At 33.1% G+C, this 21,610-nt stretch overlaps 1 protein-coding gene across 3 annotated transcripts in view; it reads right to left on the minus strand.

Annotated features, from left to right (window-relative positions):
- The window catches only part of LOC132734728 (RB1-inducible coiled-coil protein 1-like), a 41,825-nt gene extending 20,425 nt beyond the window's left edge, over positions 1–21,400 (minus strand). For all 3 annotated transcript variants that reach the window (XM_060721570.1, XM_060721569.1, XM_060721571.1), the window contains exons 1-11: positions 21,164–21,400; positions 15,435–15,581; positions 14,815–14,941; positions 10,494–10,575; positions 8,140–8,225; positions 5,381–5,496; positions 3,241–3,327; positions 2,440–2,581; positions 1,357–1,413; positions 874–1,044; positions 328–512 (exon numbers count right to left, since the gene is read on the minus strand). In XM_060721570.1, coding sequence (XP_060577553.1) covers positions 328–512; positions 874–1,044; positions 1,357–1,413; positions 2,440–2,581; positions 3,241–3,327; positions 5,381–5,496; positions 8,140–8,225; positions 10,494–10,575; positions 14,815–14,941; positions 15,435–15,502 — 1,121 coding nt within the window. In that variant the 5' untranslated portion in view covers positions 15,503–15,581; positions 21,164–21,400. The remainder of the gene's footprint in view (positions 1–327; positions 513–873; positions 1,045–1,356; positions 1,414–2,439; positions 2,582–3,240; positions 3,328–5,380; positions 5,497–8,139; positions 8,226–10,493; positions 10,576–14,814; positions 14,942–15,434; positions 15,582–21,163) is intronic.
- Positions 21,401–21,610: the final 210 nt, after the last annotated feature.

A 21,610-nucleotide genomic window follows, 5' to 3' on the forward strand; every position in this document is an offset into this window, starting at 1 on the left:
ATAAAATGCATCAATTCTATGAAAGTAGATATATCATTTCATAAACAATCAAATCATTCTAAAATTACCTCTACAATTTACCTTATTACAACTTACTAAATGAACTTACATTCTGTTGGTAGCAACTGAATATACCCATGCAACTAATACAGACCAAGATCACCCAGCACATCTGTGCTATCTGATAACAGAATGTATTATTCGCTTTTCAGTGAGTGGTTTTGTCAAGATTGAAAGATTGACTGGTCCATTTAAGATATTTTTGCATAATGAGGGATGAAAAGAAAGGTTTATAAGCATGTTAATTTACAATAAAACTTCTGTTACCTTAATCTTGTGTGTAGGTTAACAGAAAGTTCCTCTTTAGCCATGCGGCATTTCTTCTTGATTTCTCTAAGTCGTGAATGATTTTTCATCATTTCAATCAGCTGATTACGATGACTAGAACATAGATCAGGCAAAATTGATCTGTCCCGTATATTGCTTAACCTATTCTGGTTCTGTACAAATCCCTAAAATATAGTGTATCAATTTTCTAAAAATTTTCAAAAATTTCATAACAATATTATATATACATTATGTGTATCTAAATAAAAGAATGAAGCGATGACTTTTTCCAAATTACATTTATTCACAAAACTATTATAATAATAGAAAAATATCTACCAATTTCACCTGTATTGTTTACAACTTTACATTTTGGATATATATGTATGCAAAGATTGATGTTGCCAGTGCAACTTTAACCAGAAATTTGTATCTCAACAAAGGGCAAAAAAAACAACACAGACACACTGATGATTACACCCTGATAATTAGGATTGCCCCACTATTCTTTGAATAGTCAAGCAAAAGCATATCAAGAAATTATACCTGTGCTAATTCTGCCTGTTCTTGTACTATTTTTCTGGCGCCAGAGATTATCTGATCTAGTCCATACAGCCTATCCTCCAGACCTTTTACCTCTTTCATACCATCATTCTGTACTTCTTTCATCATTTGGTCCACCTCACCCTTCAATGACTCATCTACCTTCTCATCCAACTATAATATGTATTGCACAATTGCTTATTAAAGTGACATTATCCCCATCCAAATGCAAATGTTGAGAGTAGAAGAAAAAGTCAAAATATAAGTTTACATTTTGCCATATTTGTCTCTAATTTCAGGTTCTACTTTTAAAGAATATACAATTACCCAAGTAACATAATCATCCTTCAGAATGTATTGGTTATGCTCAGTCCATAAAAAGAGTGAGGTAGTCGTTTTTTCAATTTTTGGGCAGTTTTTATATTTTATCTCTCCTTACCAACAAGCTATGGGATAAACACCATCATACATAGATAAGGTAATTACCTGTTCCGTAGCTTTCCCACATTGTTCCACCATGTCATGTAAGGTATGGTTGGTGTCCTGAAATAGTATCATTCATATTCCAACAAATCAGTTATAGTAAATTGTTATAAAACACATTTCATATAAATAAATTCATTAATGGGTTAGAACAACAGACAATTATGTCTCAAAAGAAGATTGTTCAAAATATGAAGTACATGTACACTTAATATTTATAGAAAGTGTAAAAACATATTATCTTGACAAATCATTATACACAAGCAAATTTATTGAATTACTACCTCCAAATGTATGTTACAATTCACACAGTTTTATGTTACTCAAAATATAAGTGAAAATGAATTGGTATCAAAATTATCGTGATATTAAGCCCACATAATCTAGCAGTGTTAAAACAAGGGACATCCTTTTTTATAGATAAATGGCATTATTATAGTATTATGACATTATGTAGTGTCATTGGGTCATTCATTTAAAGTATGTTAATATAATGAATTACAATTTCAGATGTAGTAAAAGCATGCAAATTTACGTTCAAATTATCAAGCTTACTAAATCAAATTAGACCAGATACTAGTATAAATATATTTCAATATTTGGCTCTGGGTAGAGTTGATTATAAGTTATTAAGGGCTATAATGCAATTAAACACAAATGAATGATTTGAATCATTTCCTTACTAAAATACAAATGAATAATATTTAAATGTAGTACATCAGATTTGAGATCAACATATTAGTAGGAAAATATGCCTATTCTAAATTTATTAAGAGCTATAACTCAAAAGTGTACAATCAGAGTTTGATAGTTTATATGGTATTTGATGAGCATCATTTTATTATTACAAAATACATTCAGGAATAATGATTTATGCTGTTTTTTTATCACAATCCAACCCACAACATGTAAAATATGGCTCATAATGGAAATTTTTGTTACAATAATGTATTTGCGTGTAACAAATGGCTAAAAAATGCCTACATGAATACAATAGCTGTTTCTATTCATCGAACAGTCAAGCTAAAAACAATATAATCAAACTCAAAACAGAATGTAAATGATATCATCATTGATAAAAATTACTTGTGAGCTGATCCAATCAAAGAGAGAAAATTTAGCTAGATCTTCAGTGGAAGAGCTGCAGTCTACTGGTGTTACGTCACAAGATCTCACTAAAGAAGGTATCACTGGAATCTTGGACAATAACTGTAGAGACTCTGTAACACTGTAATAAAAAATACATTGTTTTGTTGAATGAGTTTCAAGTCAAATTGTTGTTGATATGATTTGTTAACTTATAAAAAGATCTTAAAAGGTCTTTGGTGAAATAGTTATAATAGAAAACTCATTTCCTGAAAATAAAAATTGGATCATTGTATTGGTAAAGAACTAACTGGAAATCGCGATATTACATTCATTCAATCATAAGGATACAGTTCATTATCAAAATAACTAATGTGTGACAGCTTACAAAATAATTATGTAAATAAAACTATAAATGTCACACTTAATATATAAACGTTCAAGCATGAAAACTTATGTATGTCAAAAAATAATGTTTTGTTTGGTTATATGTCAGTATTTCAGTTTTATAACTGTAGACAATCACATTTATATACAAGAGTAACTAGATTCTTTGACAGTAATTAACTATTATACCTTCACAAAAAAGCCCAATTATGTGCATAAATCATGAATGTAGCATTAGAGAATAAATGAAGTTTGGTGTGGTTGTCATGGAAATACAAAGTTTAGATATAGATTAGACCTAATACAATGTAATTCACAGACCTCCATATTGAGCAAGGTATGAAGGCTGTCAGTAAATGAACCAGGCAATTTTGTTAAATGATTTACAGATTTTAGTATATGATATACAATTACCTTGTAATAAGGTCCCTATAAGACTGTCTGTCCTCCAGATACTGTTTGTATGTCTCATGAAATGTCTCTGACCTATTCTGAAGTTCACTGAAATAAGGAAGGCAAATATTTATATCATTATTTCAATGACTTGTTTACAGGAAAACTATGTAACTACATGTATTCTCATTGGTTTAAAGAATGACTTGTAAGGCATTCAACTATTTTCAAACAAAATGTAGTGCTGTATTACAACCTAATGTATACAAAACCATTGAAATTAATTTATTATGTTTTTATAATAAATATGTGAGTATATTAGGTACAAATTTTGGCCAGTGACCTTTTTTCATAAAACAGGCAAAACAAAGTCCTTGTTCCAAGTGACAAAACTGCAACATGCCCAATTTAATCTGGAAAATTCCCAAAAACTATGATTTTCACCAACTAAATCAACATTTTAGGCATATATGGGTTTTTTTTCCCCAAAACACAATCAATATGTTTTTATCTTTATCTTAGAAATGTGAATGTTTTAAGAGATTTGATAAAATTTTCCCAATTTTCTTCTGGTTATCACACTAAATCTTCCCAATTTAAAAAGTATCAGTGGTTTTTAAAACAAGAGGGCCATGATGGCCCTGAGGTCGCTCACCTGTAAATAGGCCCCCGGAGCGAGGCCAGTTTAAACCCAAGGGCTTTTATTTGAACAAACTTGGAAGACACCGATTAGAAGATGTTTCATGATGTTAAGTTTTTACTATACATATATAATGAAAAACAATGACCCCCCCCCCCCCCTGGCAGGGCTAATTTTAACCCAAGGGCTTTTATTTGAACAAACTTGGTAGACACCTATAAGAAGATGTTTCATGCTTAACATCTAAGCTCTAGCTCATTGGGTTTTTTAAAAGAAGATTTTTTAAGTGTTTACTATACACATATAGTTAAAAACAATTACACCCCTGGGGCGGGGCCAGTTTTGACCCCCAGGGCTTTTATTTGAACAAACTTTGTAGATACTCAGTAGAAGATGTTTCATGCTTAATATCTAAACAGTAGCTATTTGGGTTTTTTCAAAGAAGATTTTTAAGTTTTTGCTATACACATATAAGGAAAATCAATGACCCCCGGGGCGGGGCCAATTTTGACCCTAGGGCTTTTATTTGAACAAACTTTGTAGACACTCACTAGAAGATGTTTCATGCTTAATATCTAAACTCTAGCTATTTTGGTTTTTTCAAAGAAGATTTTTTAAGTTTTTGCTATACACATATAAGGAAAATCAATGACCCCCGGGGCGGGGCCAATATTGACCCCAGGGCTTTTATTTGAACAAACTTGGTAGACACCCATTAGAACATGTTTCATGCTAAATATCTTAGCTCTAGCTCTTTGAGTTCTTTAAAAGAAGATTTTTTTTTAAGTTTTTACTATATGCATATAGGGAAAATCAATGACACCCTGGGGCGGGGCCAATTTTGACCCCAGGGCTTTTATTTGAACAAACTTGGTAGACACTCATGAGAAGATGTTTCATGCTAAATATCTTAGCTCTAGCTCTTTGGGTTCTTTAAAAGAAGATTTTTTAAGTTTTTACTATATGCATATAGGGAAAATCAATGACCCCCTGGGGCGGGGCCAATTTTGACCCCAGGGCATTTATTTGAACAAACTTGGTAGACACTCACTAGAAGATGTTATATGCCAAATATCTAAGCTCTAGCTCTTTGGGTTTTTTAAAAGAAGATATTTAAAGTTTTTTCTTTTGGTTGCCATGGCAACCAGAGTTCTGCATGGAATTAAATTCTTTGAACAATTTTTAAAGGTGACCACCAAAGGAACATTCCTGTGAAGTTTGGATGAAATTGGCTTGGTGGTTTATGAGGAGATGTCATTTAAAGTAAAAACTTACGGATGGACGGACGACGGACGGACGAAAAGCGATCACAAAAGCTCACCCTGTCACTTTGTGACAGGTGAGATAAAAAATCATTGACAGTGTTTTTGTAATAAATAATATTTCCTGATAGTTATTAACAGCTATATTTATACAGTTTTCTCTCTAATTGGACAGTTTACTACAAATAAATATGTACAGATGAAAAAAAACAGACAACATTACAAATCTCTCTGTTATAGTGAATATAATCAAAGGTACCTTGTTACATCTTCAAGGTTAGCAACAACTGCAGCCCAGCCTTGTTGCTGTAAGTGTTGGTCATGTATCAATCTTTCACAGGCTTTTAACTCCTCTGTATCCACATCTTGAAATTGCTGCAAGTATATGAATAGAATGGGAAATTATCTATGTTGATGAATAAGAACATGACTCATTTATTGCACAAAATTAAATTCATTTACTGTACAAATTTATTGTACAAAAATCAACATGTTTTCTAATGGTAACATATAACAAGAGCTGTCAGTAGGACATCAAAGTGCTTGATAGTAAAAGAGCCTTGATAATGTTAAATTTTTTAAGTTCACAAAAGGGCTAATTCTATTTTATAAATTCATGTTATAGGCCTTAGAGAGAGTCTAATTATACAGTATTGGCTTGACTATTCGGAACGTAATGTCACAAGGGTGTTTTATTGAGTATAATAATACTTATTACCTATGAATACATAAATTTGACAGAAAAGGTACAAAGGCTTATTATTAAGATGTTTTATCAAGTAAATCACTGCTTTATTATTATGAATGCATAAAATTGTCCCAAAAAAGGCACAAACCCTTCAGTAGTTATTGAGATAACAGCTTACAAGCAAAACTTTACCATGAATTTCTAAGTTGAAAAAGGGGAGAAAAATCAGCCTTTATGCAAGATAGAATTATGGATCTTTGTCAGTGACCTACAATTATGACCTTAAATGCATATGTGAAGTTTTAAATAAATATATTTAATAGTTATTGAGATATGTAAAACTTGCATGTAAACATTTACCAAGAGACTAAGTAGAAAGGGGATATGAATCAGCCTTAATGCAAGATAGAGTTATGAAACTTGGTCAGTGACATACAATTATGACCCTCCAATTATGACCCTAAGTGCATATGTAAAGTTTCAAGTAAATATCTTTGAAGACCTTTAACCAAAATTTCTAAGTTTCAAAGGGGCAAATAATTCTGTAAATATTGCAGGCAGAGTTATGCAATTTTGCAAACTGATGAACAATGTTACTATAAAAAAGTATTGTAAATTTTAATTGAATATCTCAAGCAATAATTGAGATATATGACTTTACAAAAAAACTTTAACCAAAATTTCTAAGTTCCAAAGGGGCATAATTCTGTCAATATTGTAGGCAGAGTTTACCAACTTGTCAATCTGATGTACCTTGTTACTATAAATAAGTATTGTACGTTTCAATTGAATATCTCAAGCAATAATTGAGATATTTGACTTTATAAAAAACTTTAACCAAAATTTCTATGTTAAAAAGGGGCATAATTCTGTCAATATTGTAGGCAGAGTTATCCAACTTGTCAATCCGATGTACCTTGTTACTATAAATAAGTATTGTAAGTTGCAATTGAATATCTCAAGCAATAATTGAGATATTTGACTTTACAAAAAACTTTAACCAAATTTTATAAGTTAACAAGAGCTGTCGGTAGGACAGCAACGCTTGACTATTCTTAGTGCTTGATAGTAAAAAAAATGCTTGATACAGTTACCTCCTCCTGTTTACAGGTTGGGGTCATGATGGTGAACAAGTGTGCAAAGTTTCAAAGCCATATGTCAATGGACTTTGAAAATATTTGAACTATTACAAAAACTTTAACGTAAATTCTAAGTCGAAAAAGGGGCATAATTCTGTCAAAATGCTTGATAGAGTTACCTCCTCCTGTTTACAGGTTGGGGTCATGATGTTGAACAAGTGTGCAAAGTTTCAAAGCCATATGTCAATGGACTTTGAAAATATTTGAACTATTACAAAAACTTTAACGTAAATTCTAAGTCGAAAAAGGGGCATAATTCTGTCAAAATGCTTGATAGAGTTACCTCCTCCTGTCTACAGGTTGGGGTCATGATGTTGAACAAGTGTGCAAAGTTTCAAAGCCATATGTCTATGGACTTTGAAAATATTTGAACTATTACAAAAACTTTAACGTAAATTCTAAGTCGAAAAAGGGGCATAATTCTGTCAAAATGCTTGATAGAGTTACCTCCTCCTGTCTACAGGTTGGGGTCATGATGGTGAACAAGTGTGCAAAGTTTCAAAGCCATATGTCAATGGACTTTGAAAATATTTGAACTATTACAAAAACTTTAACGTAAGTGGTTACGCCGACGCCGACGCTCGGGTGACTGCAATAGCTCTACTTATTCTTATCGAATAGTCGAGCTAAAAAGGGGCATAATTCTGTCAATATTGTAGGCAGAGTTATCCAACTTGTCAATCTGATGTACCTTGTTACTATAAATAAGTATTGTAAGTTTCAATTGAATATCTCAAGTAATAATTTTCTCAATAAAATAACTTCTCGTACTTGCTTTTTTTAAGTTTTCTAATGGGACTTCCATGTCTCTTACAACTGTTATGATTAGATGTTTTGATATGAATTATGTCCAAATGCTTTTCTTGCAGTCTACCCAGCGTTTTGGAATGTTTCGTATGTAAAATATGCATTATAGAAACTGGAGATGTATCTCACCTTTTTTTTAGATTTTTGAAATCAAATAAAAGTACTTAACAAAAATATTTTTAAAAGGGATATAAATAATTGCTTTCAAACTTAATATATACATGTACTTTCATTTTGACAATGAAACGCTTTATCTATATCATAAAACGTTTAAAACCTAAATAATTGTTTTCGAACTTAATATATAAATGTTCATTCAAATTGACAATTAAAAACAAATTAAGACCAATGCTTTATCTATATCATAAAACATTTAAAACCTACCAAAGCAAGCTGAGCCCTTGATACAACTGTTTCATAAGCTGGTGGCATCAAAAGTGAACCTTCAACTTGACCTTGTAGATCTATGTCTGAAATTTGTGATATGTCATGTCATTACAAACCAGGTAATTCAAACTGTTAATATAAGGCTGTATTATGCAACTTAATTTCAAAGCATTGTAGGATAACAAAGCACTAAACTCATGCTAGATGAAAAAAGATCAGCATTTTTAACCAGTATAGAGCCAGGCTAGCATGCACATCTGTGCAGTCTGACTTGATCCGGCTCTATACTGTTGGTAGCTTCATTTTTGTATTTTGATACATTTGTATCGATATCCTTAAACTTTCATTGGACTATTCTAAATTCAAAGCAAGCCACGTCTGTTTTAAGATATACTATGCACATCTGTGAGTAAAATTTTTTAATTGCCGATACTTATAAAAAAATATGGAATTCTTACTGAATATGTCAAAGAATAAAAGAATGAATAAACTATGTATGAGAAGCTGTGTTCCTTATTACAGGTCAAGTAAAATTGGTCTTTTCTTTAAACAAGAGGGCCATGATGGCCCTGACGTCGCTCACCTGTATATAGCCTCCCCCCCTACCCCACGGCCAATTTTTACCCAAGGGCTTTTATTTGTTTATTTGAACAGACTTGGTAGACACCCATAAGAAGATGTTTTCATGCTAAACATGTAAGTTCTAGCTCATTGGGTTTTTTAAAAGAAGATCTTTTAAGGTCTTTACTATACACATATAGTTAAAAACAATGACACCCCTGGGGCAGGGCCAGTTTTGACCCCCGGGCTTTTATTTAAACAAACTTTGTAGATATTTACTTAAAGATGTTTCATGCTTAATATCTAAACTCTACCTATTTGGTTTTTTTCAAAGAAGTTTTTTAAGTTTTTTGCTAAACACATATAAAGAAAATCAATGACACCTGGGGCGGGGCCAGTTTTGACCCCAGGGCTTTAATTTAAACATACTTGGTAGACACCCATTAGAACATGTTTCATGCTAAATATCTTAGCTCTAGCTCTTTGGGTTCTTTAAAAGAAGATTTTTTAAGTTTTTACTATATGCATATAGGGAAAATCAATGACCCCCTGGGGCGGAGCCATTTTTGACCCCAGGGCTTTTATTTGAACAAACTTGGTAGACATTCACTAGAAGATGTTTCATGCCAAATATCTAAGCTCTAGCTCTTACAGTTCTTTAAAAGAAGATTTTTTAAGTTTTTACTATATGCATATAGGGAAAATCAATGACCCCCCAGGGCGGGGCCAATTTTGACCCCAGGGCTTTTATTTGAACAACTTTGTTAGACACTCACTAGAAGATGTTTCATGCCAAATATCTTAGCTCTAGCTCTTTGGGTTCTTTAAAAGAAGATTTTTTAAGTTTTTACTATATGCATATAGGGAAAATCAATGACCCCCTGGGGCGGGGCCAATTTTGACCCCAGGGCTTTTATTTGAACAAACTTGGTAGACATTCACTAGAAGATGTTTCATGCCAAATGTCTAAGCTCTAGCTCTTACAGTTCTTTAAAAGAAGATTTTTTAAGTTTTTACTATATGCATATAGGGAAAATCAATGACCCCCCGGGGCGGGGCCAATTTTGATCCCAGGGCTTTTATTTGAACAAACTTGGTAGACACTCATTAGAAGATGTTTCATGCTAAATATCTAAGCTCTAGCTCTTTGGGTTCTTTAAAAGAAGATTTTTTAAGTTTTTACTATATGCATATAGGGAAAATCAATGACCCCCTGTGGCGGGGCCAATTTTGACCCCAGGGCTTTAATTTGAACAAACTTGGTAGACACTCATTAGAAGATGTTTCATGCCAAATATCTAAGCTCTAGCTCTTAGAGTTGTTTAAAAGAAGATATTTAAAGATTTTTCTTTCGGTTGCCATGGCAACCAGAGTTCTGCATGGAATTAAATTCTTTGAACAATTTTTAAAGGTGACCACCAAAGGAACATTCCTGTGAAGTTTGGATGAAATTGGCTCAGTGGTTTATGAGGAGATGTCATTTAAAGCAAAAGTTTACGGACGGATGCCGGACGGACGGACGGACGCCGGACGAAAAGCGATCACAAAAGCTCACCCTGTCACTTTGTGACAGGTGAGCTAAAAACTGCCAGTCTTTTTCATGACACTATATATTAATATTGTGTCAGTCTATAGTGTATAGTATATCTACTTCATGTGAAGTCAAATCATGTTTATTTTATACATACAAAGAGACTGCACAGCAATTCCCAATATTTTCAAATATAAAATTTGAGCAAAATATATCTTTCTATCACATTTCAAATGTTACTCAAAGACAAATCATTTACCTGATCCATAATTAACACTTGGTGATGGAGGTATAGCACTTTCGATGGTACTTTTGCTAAACAAAAATATTGGGTTGGTGTCCTGCAACAAGGCATGTAATGAAAATAAAAATAAGATGTATTAGATGTTGAACTTTTAATACTCAACAAAATAAGCAGAACTAGAAATGTGTCCACTGTTCTGTCAATCTTATGACTTTAGGTCAAATATTTTATGAAAATTAAAAATCTTTTACTAAGTAAAAGGCAAGAACTTTACAAATACTGAATAAATCCACAAGCAACCCCAAAGGTGCATAAGTTCACATGCTGACCAACATTCTTGTAAACTTTCAGGCCTACAAGTGAAATACTTTTTGAGCTATGCATGAAAAAGTTGAAAATTGCAAATTTATACTAATGTAAGTCAAGGGCAATAACTCTAACAAAACTGAAAAAAATCCAAATGCAAAGTCCCAGGTGCATAGCTTCACAGTGATGTGAATCATTATTCCTGTAATTTAGTGATGTTGATCATTATTCCTGTAAAGTTGGTTGATTCTAACTCAAGGAACAAATAACAACATAATGAAACGGTTTTTACTAAGTCAAGGGAAATAACTCTAAAAATACTGGATAAATCCACAAGCGAAACCCCAGGTGCAAAACTAAATATGCTGAGCAACCTTCCCAGAAGGTTTAATGACTCTATGTCAAATCCTTTTTGAGTTATATGTGACACAAGTTGAAAATTGCTGAAATTTTCTAAGTGAAGGGCAATAACTCTAACAATACCAAATAAATCCAGACAAAAATACCCAGGTGCACAACTACACATGCTGATCAATATTGCTGTAAAGTTTCAAGGCTCTAGGTCAAATACTTTTTGAATTACATGCAACACAAGTTGAAAATTGCAAAATTTTACTAAGTCAAGGTCAATAACTCTAAAAGTACAAAATAAATCCAGGTGAAAATACCCAGGTGCACAACTACATATGCTGATCAACATTCCTGTAAAGTTTCATGACTCTAGGTCAAATACATTTTGAGTTACATGCGACACAAGTTGAAAATCGCAAAATTTTACTAAGTCAAGGGCAATAACTCTAAAAATACTAAAAATATCCAGACAAAAATACCCAGGTGCACAACTACACATGCTGATCAACATTCCTGTAAAGTTTCATGACTCTAGGTCAAATACTTTTGAGTTACATGCGACAGAAGTTGAAAATTGCAAAATTTTACTAAGTCAAGGGCAATAACTCTAAAAATACTAAAAATATCCAGATGAAAATACCCAGGTGCACAACTATACATGCTGATCAACATTCCTGTAAGTTTCATGACTTTAGGTCAAATACTTTTTGAGTTACATGCGACACAAGTTGAAAATTGCAAATTTTTACTAAGTCAAGGGCAATAACTCTAAAAATACTAAATATATCCAGACGAAAATACCCAGAAGCACAACTACACATGCAGATCAACATTCCTGTAAAGTTTCATGACTCTAGGTCAAATACTTTTTGAGTTATGTGCAACACAAAAGAGAACGGACAGACGGAAGGACCGACGGATGGACGGACAAGGGTAAATCTAAATGCCCGCCACTAAAGTGGGGGCACAAAAATGATATTGTTCATGAGAGAATTTAAAATAAAATAAACTAGAACTGCCACTATCATGGCGTGAATACCCCCGCATACCACTTTGTTAGAATCAACAGTAGCCATTTAAAGCTCAAGGACAACCTCCCTGTCAAATCTGAGGTTACTAAGCCAGTGCATTGCTAAGTTATGTATTCTACATGCTTCAAATGTGAAAATGTCAAAAACAATACACTGCAGACAGGCATTCTTAAGCAATTGAGGGGAAAAGCTTTTTTTTGTCAAGGTCCCTGTGACCTTGACCTTTGACCCAGTGACCTCAAAATCAATAGGGGTCACCTTATGGTCATGATCAACATCTATGCCAAATACGAAGACTGTGGGTCAAAGGTTTCTTAAGTTAATGGGTGGACAAACTTTTTTAGTCAAGGCTCCTGTGACCTTGACCTTTGACCCAGTGACCTAAAAATCAATAGGGGTCACCTATTAATCATGACTAACCTCCATGCCAAATATGAAGACTGTGGGTCAAAGGAATCTTAAGTTATTGGGCAGACAAACTTTTTGAAGTCAAAGTCCCTGTGACCTTGACCTTTGATCCAGTGACCTCAAAATCAAAAGGGGTCATCTACTAATCATGACTAACCTCCATGCCAAATATGAAGACTGTGGGTCAAAGGAATCTTAAGTTAATGGGCAGACAAGCTTTTTATAGTCAAGGCCCCTGTGACCTTGACCTTTGACCTGGTGACCTCAAAGTCAATAGGGGTCATCTACTAATCATGACTAACCTCCATGCCAAATATGAAGACTGTGGGTCAAAGGAATCTAAAGTTATTGGGCGGACAAGCTTTTTGAAGTCAAGGCCCCTGTGACCTTGACCTTTGACCTGGTGACCTCAAAATCAATAGGGGTCATCTACTAATCATGACTAACCTCCATGCCAAATATGAAGACTGTAGGTCAAAGGCATCTTAAGTTATTGGGCGGACAAGCTTTTTGAAGTCAAGGCCCCTGTGACCTTGACCTTTGACCTGGTGACCTCAAAGTCAATAGGGGTCATCTACTAATCATGACTAACCTCCATACCAAATATGAAGACTGTGGGTCAAAGGAATCTTAAGTTATTGGGCGGACAAGCTTTTGAAAGTCAAAGCCCATGTGACCTTGACCTTTGACCTCAAAGTCAAAAGGGGTCACCTATTAATCATGACTAACCTCAATGTCAAATTTGAAGACTATGGGTCAAAGCAATCTTAAGTTATTGGGCGGACAAGCTTTTTGAAGTCAAGGCCCCTGTGACCTTGACCTTTGACCTGGTGACCTCAAAATCAATAGGGGTCATCTACTAATCATGACTAACCTCCATGCCAAATATGAAGACTGTAGGTCAAAGGCATCTTAAGTTATTGGGCGGACAAGCTTTTTGAAGTCAAGGCCCCTGTGACCTCGACCTTTGACCTGGTGACCTCAAAATCAATAGGGGTCATCTACTAATCATGACTAACCTCCATGCCAAAAATGAAGACTGTAGGTCAAAGGCATCTTAAGTTATTGGGCGGACAAGCTTTTTGAAGTCAAGGTTCCTGTGACCTTGACCTTTGACCTGGTGACCTCAAAATCAATACAGGTCATCTACTAATCATGACTAATCTCCATGCTAAATATGAAGACTGTGGGTCAAAGGAATCTTAAGTTATTGGTCGGACAAGAAAAAACCAACAGACGGACGTCCGGAGAGCTGGACGGACAAGCTGATTCCAGTATACCCCCCTTACAACTTTGTTGTGCGGGGGTATAATGATACAGATTAAGTCAAAAGGTAAATGAGCCGTGTCACGACAAAACCAACATAGTGAGTTTGCGACCAGCATGGATCCAGACCAGCCTGCACATCCGCACAGTCTGATCAGGATCCATGCTGTTCGCTTACCAACTCTATTACAAGTAGAGAAACTGATAGCGAACAGCATGGATCCTGATCAGACTGCGCGGACGCGCAGGCTTGTCTGGATCCATGCTGGTGGCAAACCCACTATGTTGGTTTTGTCGTGACGCGGCTCAAACATATTTGTTATTTTGATAACAAAATGAAAGCACTGATGCCCTTTGAAGCAGTCATAAGATAAACAATATTTTAAAATAACAGACCAACATGTCAAGTAAATACATGTAAAGTTCAAAAATAACACCATTTTTACCATTAAAGATTTAAGTGTATAAAGCTTTATCTGATGATATATTTTATAAAAATTAAATAAAAAAACAGTAGAATTAGGTTGTTTTGTAAACTTATGTTTATTCCTTGAAAAATTTATCACAAAAAATGGCTATGTAAACAAAATAAAATGTTCCTGAACAAGATATAGCTATTTGAGTAGGTTTGACAATGATTTCACACATGCCCCACTTACTTCTAATAAAGTATAAAGACATTTTTTTTTCATTTTAGATATTCTATTAATCATTATAATCACAATATAAACAATAAATTTACAATCCACAGACGTCAACTAGAATGCTTTATACGCTTTAATGAAAAGTACTTTCTAATAATTTCTCATTTATTTGCTCAAGTCTCTTGATAAATTATTGATGTTCTAAATTCATTATTCTATGTTTGAATTTCTGTCTGTAATGTTTTTAACCTGGATGATTAGATTTTATCTTTCATTAATAAATAAAATAATAATAAATAAAATATTAATGTGAATATAAGAGCTAGTTACCGTTCCTGCATGGTATTTTCCAACAACAGCATTAGGGTCCAGACTTTCTCCACCACTTATAAGAAGCACCTGTTTATCCTCTGATATCCGACAACCCCTTGCTATTACTCCTTGCAAATTAATGACCCTATAACAACCATTAATATTTATTTGCATTACACATTTTTTTCGATAGGACAACACTTAATCATCAATCTTTTTGTAAATAGCTAAAAGTTGTCTACATCAATAGGAACATGAACATTAAACAAAATTTGATATTCCTTTCAGTTTGGCAGGTACAGTTCTCATTTCAAATCACTTTAACTTTTGTGTTGCCAAACTTTGAACTTTTAAACAAATAACAATTAAGCAGTCTGCAGATACAAGAAGAAAAAGGTTCTGCAATAGCCTAGGTACAGATTAACAGACGTCAGAGGATACAATGAAAACTCAATTCAATAACCAAAATTTGTCCTATATAATCAGATTATAAGTAAATTTTTTTGCTTTCATGTGTAATAATATTATGCATACAAGTGTTTCAATGCATGTGAATGTGCTACATATTCTAAATGATGTATCTATTAAACACAAGATATATGACCTCACAGCAATCACAAAAAAAATGTTAAACATACTTTTCCATTGCAAGGTTCATGTCAAAGGTCATCATGGTACCAGTATCAACATGAAAAATGTACAACATGATTCCTGTATCTGCTACTCAGTCAGTGCACAAACTAAGAGTTACTGTCCCTGTTTGCCAGCATTTGATGTCTCTTGTACTAAAATATGAAGATTACATCTGTTTTAAGCATGCATGCCCAACAATTCACAAATTCCAAAACCTAGCTAAACGCCATTTTCCGGTACTTTCTGTACACAGCTCTGGGGAATTCATCTAAAGGTCTTGTGGTAACGATATTTATGTTAACGGTATTTTTTAGGATTAAAGTGTAATAAAACAACTATTTCTTTGTAAGAAAATAATTAAATATCACTGTATGAATAATTCAATACAAAAAATAAAGAAAATACATAAGTTTCTGCAGAAAATATCTCTATCTATTATGGCAGATGCAACAACGACTGTTTTAATTATACATATTTTTACTATAAATAACTTTTTTGGGAAAATTTGTGCTAGATAGTACAGGAATATAAATAATTTTCAAACACATCAAGACTTTCCACCATAAACGATACAATAATGATAGAACTAGAAATGTGTCCATAGGACACGGATGCCCCCACACGCCACTGTTCTGTCAATCTTATGACTCTAGGTCAAATATTGTTTGGACTACATGTGCCACAAGTTGAAAACTAAAAATCAACAAAGGGCCATAATTCTGTTAAATTTGGTCGCAACAAAAATTCCTTCCTTTACTACCATCTACACATTAAGGTTGTTAATCCCTGGAAGTTTAAGCAAAATCTGCCATCTGGTTTAAGAGGAATTGCGTTCACAAAATTTCTACATAGTATATAATGAAAAAATCAACAAAGGGCCATAATTCTGTTAAATTTGGTTGCAGCAAAAATTCCTTCCTTTACTGCCATCTACACATTAAGGTTGTTCATCCCTGGAAGTTTAAGCAAAATCTGCCATCCGGTTTAAGAGGAGTTGCGTTCACAAAATTTCTACATAGTATATAGTGAAAAAATCAACAAAGGGCCATAATTCCGTAAAATTTGGTCGCAGCAAAAATTCCTTCCTTTACTACCATCTACACCTTAAGGTTGTTCATCCCTGTAAGTTTAAGCAAAATCTGCCATCCGGTTTAAGCGGAGTTACGTTCACAAAATTTCTACATAGTATATAGTGAAAAATCAACAAAGGGCCATAATTCTGTTAAATTTGGTCGCAGCAAAAATTCCTTCCTTTACTGCCATCTACACATTAAGGTTGTTCATCCCTGGAAGTTTAAGCAAAATCTGCCATCCGGTTTAAGAGGAGTTGCGTTCACAAAATTTCTACATAGTATATAGTGAAAAAATCAACAAAGGGCCATAATTCCGTAAAGTTTGGTCGCAGCGAAAATTCCTTCCTTTACTATCATCTACACCTTAAGGTTGTTCATCCCTGTAAGTTTAAGCAAAATCTGCCATCCGGTTTAAGCGGAGTTGCGTTCACAAAATTTCTACATAGTATATAGTGAAAAAATCAACAAAGGGCCATAATTCTGTTAAATTTGGTCGCAGCAAAAATTCCTTCCTTTACTACCATCTACACATTAAGGTTGTTCATCCCTGTAAGTTTAAGCAAAATCTGCCATCCGGTTTAAGAGGAGTTGCGTTCACAAAATTTCTACATAGTATATAGTGAAAAAATCAACAAAGGGCCATAATTCTGTTAAATTTGGTCGCAGCGAAAATTCCTTCCTTTACTACCATCTACACATTAAGGTTGTTCATCCCTGTAAGTTTAAGCAAAATCTGCCATCCGGTTTAAGAGAAGTTGCGTTCACAAGATTTCGGGACGTACGGACGGACGGACTGACGGACGGACGGACAAGTGCAACGCTATATGCTCCCACATTGTGGGGGCATAAAAATGGAAATATCACATAATAGTGTTATGGAATTAGTAACGATTTGCCACAATAGCAATTCGCTACATAACGATTTGCCTCGGTCAAATAACGATTCGCCACAGTATGATTATAACAATAATTTTCTTCCTTAGACTAGTCCTAGTTCAATTATATCAACATTTTTTTTTTAAATAATTCGACAAGGACAATAAGAACATTTCTTAATATAAGTACAGTTATATGAAGTTATGGCCCCCCAGCGCAGATTTTCAATTTGAAGTATTTTGTTAACAATTCAATCTTTTAATTATGTTTTTTTATATTTGGGCACCTGAGACATTTTCCAATATATAATTATATATTCCTATCATATGATATGATGAAATACATGTATAGGGCCTAGGGGCCTACTACCGATTTACTAAAATTTTTTTTTTTTTATTTCAGCACAACATCACATGGCTGCAGCATTAAAATCAAAACAAGCTACACAAAACCTATGATAAAGATGATATAGAAGAAAAAAAACTGCCACATTTGTAATTTTGCTGTTTATTGTTATGAGTTACTTAATAAACTGTTATGTACTCCACATAATGTTAATCAATCTTAAAACTTAGTATGAAATGGAACATCAACACTTAAAAAAAAAATGCAGTTCGTATGCACTTCTCCTTGTCCCTAAAAACTTCTCCCTATTTTTACTCGAGGGAGAAGTCACTTCTCCCTAAATTTTAGGTCTAGCATGATCCCTGCATATTACACTTAATTTAGCAGATAAGACGTAATTGATGCCATTTTTACAAGGTTATGCCGAATTCGTGGTTGAAGCACTGAAGCAATGGGGGTTATCTCATTAAAAGTAGCTAAATTTTATTTTACCAGCTTCCTTCTATTGTTATACGACACTTGTAGTTTGACAAATGTCTTAGACCTGTATACAGATTGAATATGAAAACATGTTTTAAATCTTTAAATGTACATATTTATTTGACGAAAACACAAAAGTCACCTTCAAAACGGCAATCAGGCTGTCTTCCTCGCGAATGATTAAAAGAAGTAAACATATTCCTGAAAATAAATGTAATGTTGGTTAATCTATAATGTCGTAGCAGCCGTATACGCTAATTCATTTCTTTAAATTTGATTTAGAATCTAATATTCGGGTGTTATTAGTTTGGGGAAAAGAGTTGCACAGATGCGGCGGTACTTTTACGTTACTTGCATTTGCTTGTGTTACTGGATATGCACAGTGATATATGTCAGGCCATCCTTAAAAAAATGTTTGTTTGCAGTAACGCGACCGACTCACAAAATTTGCCCCTACTCAAAATTTTTTTTCATGGTCTGGATAAAAAATTTTTTTTTTTTGAATCAGAAAATTATGCCTTGTGCTTTGTTTTCGTTCTTTTAAAGGTTAATAGAAGAAATAAAATGTAGGTCTTATTAAATTAGAATTCAGTTATCAATTTATTAATTGTTACCAGATTATCAAAGCATATATTGTTCAGCATTTTGAAATTCCATGTATTTTTGGGAGTACAGTTCAATAAAAAAAAAAAAAAATCAACCTACCTACCCACCTTGAAAATTCTGGGTCGGGTTACTGCAAACAAACATTTTTTTAAGGATAGCCTCAATTAATATTTTTATGTCAAATATTTTAAAAAAATTGGTATTGCAAAATAAACATGTTCATTACGAAAATTAATAATCGATTATTGATTAAGGAACGCATAAAACATTTGTCACACCTTTATTTGTAACAAGCCAATCATTTTAGGATTGTTGTAGGAATATTTAATTGACGCAGACATATTAATTTTATTTTCTGACAATATCTCTACAATTTAATTTGAGCCAATTTAGAAGATTTTAATACACCAGCATACACAGCTTAAACAGGACAAGTCTACTAGTTTATGTCATTTTGTCTTTTTAACAATGAGTTTTGTAATTTTGGTAATAAATTAAAAAATATATTCGTTTTCATGTGTTTTTATTCAATAAAAGCTGTATTAAGTATAATTTTCCAGGTTATATTATTAACAAATGTTTACTAATTTTTGATGTGTTTGTAATTTTGTTAATAAAATATGCTCGTTTTCATGTGTTTTTTTATTCAATAAAAGCTGTATTTAGTATAATTTTCCAGGTTATACGAGGGTTGTCCCAATATTCTGTGACAAGATTGTTTAAAAGCTAAATAAAACAGGTACGAATTAGATATTTTAATATGTTATAAACCCATATAATTAAAACATTTTTACAAATTTTCATAGATAAATATCAACAAAAATATGCCATAAACACCATGGCAACTAACTGAATCGCGGCGCACGTCCAACGTCAAAGACGGCGTTAAATCTATATAAGGCGCCTTTCTCAAATACTCTCAATGGCTTTCAACGCAATAATGGTACCCATAAATCGTCAATTTCTGACTTAAATCATGCGGTTGTTAATGTCTGTTGAATGTTTGGATGGCATACATTGATTTTTGCTATACACGAACTTCCGGTCTCGTTACTCCTGTTTTTAGCTGTAGGAAATACTAGTAGGCGACGAAGATCGGTCTGTCTATCCGTGTTTTCCTTATTTTCGCTTTTTGTAGCGCAAAACTCTGGTTCCGTTCATGCCTTTTGTACACAAATGCTCAGAATATGTTGCTAAACTGTTATATTTGGTATATTTGTTGAAAATCGTTACATGTGTCATCTAGAAAAAGTCATGAGACCTGAGTGACATGTTCACTGCGCCGCAAATTCTTCAAACATCGCCATTTTAACTTTCCTATTTTATATGAGATATTTTCATTTATTTGTATCTTTTTCGTTTTATAAGTTATTTAACTAAAATTTTCAGAAATGATTTAAACATAGCAGCAGAGGAAGTCAACGTGACATTGTGCAGACACATCATCAGATATTTGAAATATACGTAATTCATTTCAGCCCATTCATAACAAAATGTAAATTATTTGACGTGTGTCGGCAACTCAAACCAATGTCATTAATACTGAAAATTTCAAAGTAACTAGGGTAAATTTTTTGTAAATGATTAGTTGTAATGTTAAATAATTAACTCAACGATTACATGTGTGAATTATTTTCTATTGGCGTTAAAAAATGAACCAGCTATAAAATTTGTCACGGACTTTTGGGACAACCCTCGTATATTATAAACAAATGTTAACTAATTTACAATGTGTTTTGTAATTTTAGAAATTAAGTATGTTTGTTTTAATGTGTTTTTATTCCAGGTTTTATCACTAACAAATCACTGTTATGTAATTTTGATAATGACATATGTTTGTTTTAATGAGTTTTTATTCAATAAAAGCTGTTTTTAGAATTATTTTCATCATTAATTTATGTAAATAACAAATGAAATATAAAATGGAAAGAAGGTTTCATAGACAGTTTTAATATAGGAGTGAAAAAGTTTGTATTTTCAACATGTGGCGAATCGTTATTTAACTGTGGCGAATCGTTATGTGACAAATCGTTACATTACCGTGTTATGTACTTCATTGGGTGTAATTCCCCAGAACTAAATCCGGAATGTATCGAAAAACAGTATTTAGCTAGGTTTTCTAAAAGGTCAATAAGAGAAACCCTGACAATCCAAGAAAATGGGATGTGTCAAAATTTTAAGTTTAACATGTTAGTCTGAAGCAAATGAAGTAAGTTTGTCAAAAATTGAAAATAGATACTAAATAACTCACTGATGAATCTATTTTTAAAAAAGAACTAAATATTTAAATACCTGCCATTCATTTCGTCATAGTAAATGACGTTTACAATTACAAGAAGAAATTCTATATTTACCTCTGACCTCAAATGTATTTGTCAACAAATAAAAGAACAGCTGTGGAAAAGAATATTTCGTTTCAACTTTTTCATGCCGTTGTGGGCCTTATTTTCATCGGAATGAAGAATTATTTCAATGGCATTCGATACTTTATTTTAGTTATGTTAAATAACTAATATCTGCGCATTAAATCAGGTATTTATTGACTTCTTCGAGCTACATTTTCTAAAAAAATAAAATCTTCAAAGTAACTCCACAAGTAAAGAGTATCGTAAGCGGGTCCTACTAAACACTGCTAAGGACTGCTAAGGACCGCTAAGGACCGCTAAGGACTGCTAAGGACTGCTAAGGCGCCACAAAGGACTACTAAAGAGGCACAAAGGACCTTAAAATACCTCCTAGGCCATTCTTATATTACATGGTATTATTTTTAGTGAAAAAAAAATTATAATTTTAAGAAAAAT

The sequence above is a fragment of the Ruditapes philippinarum genome, unplaced genomic scaffold (assembly GCF_026571515.1).
Source record: "Ruditapes philippinarum isolate M1 unplaced genomic scaffold, ASM2657151v2 ctg465_1_1_1_1, whole genome shotgun sequence".
In the NCBI taxonomy this organism is placed as follows: Eukaryota; Metazoa; Mollusca; class Bivalvia; order Venerida; family Veneridae; genus Ruditapes; species Ruditapes philippinarum.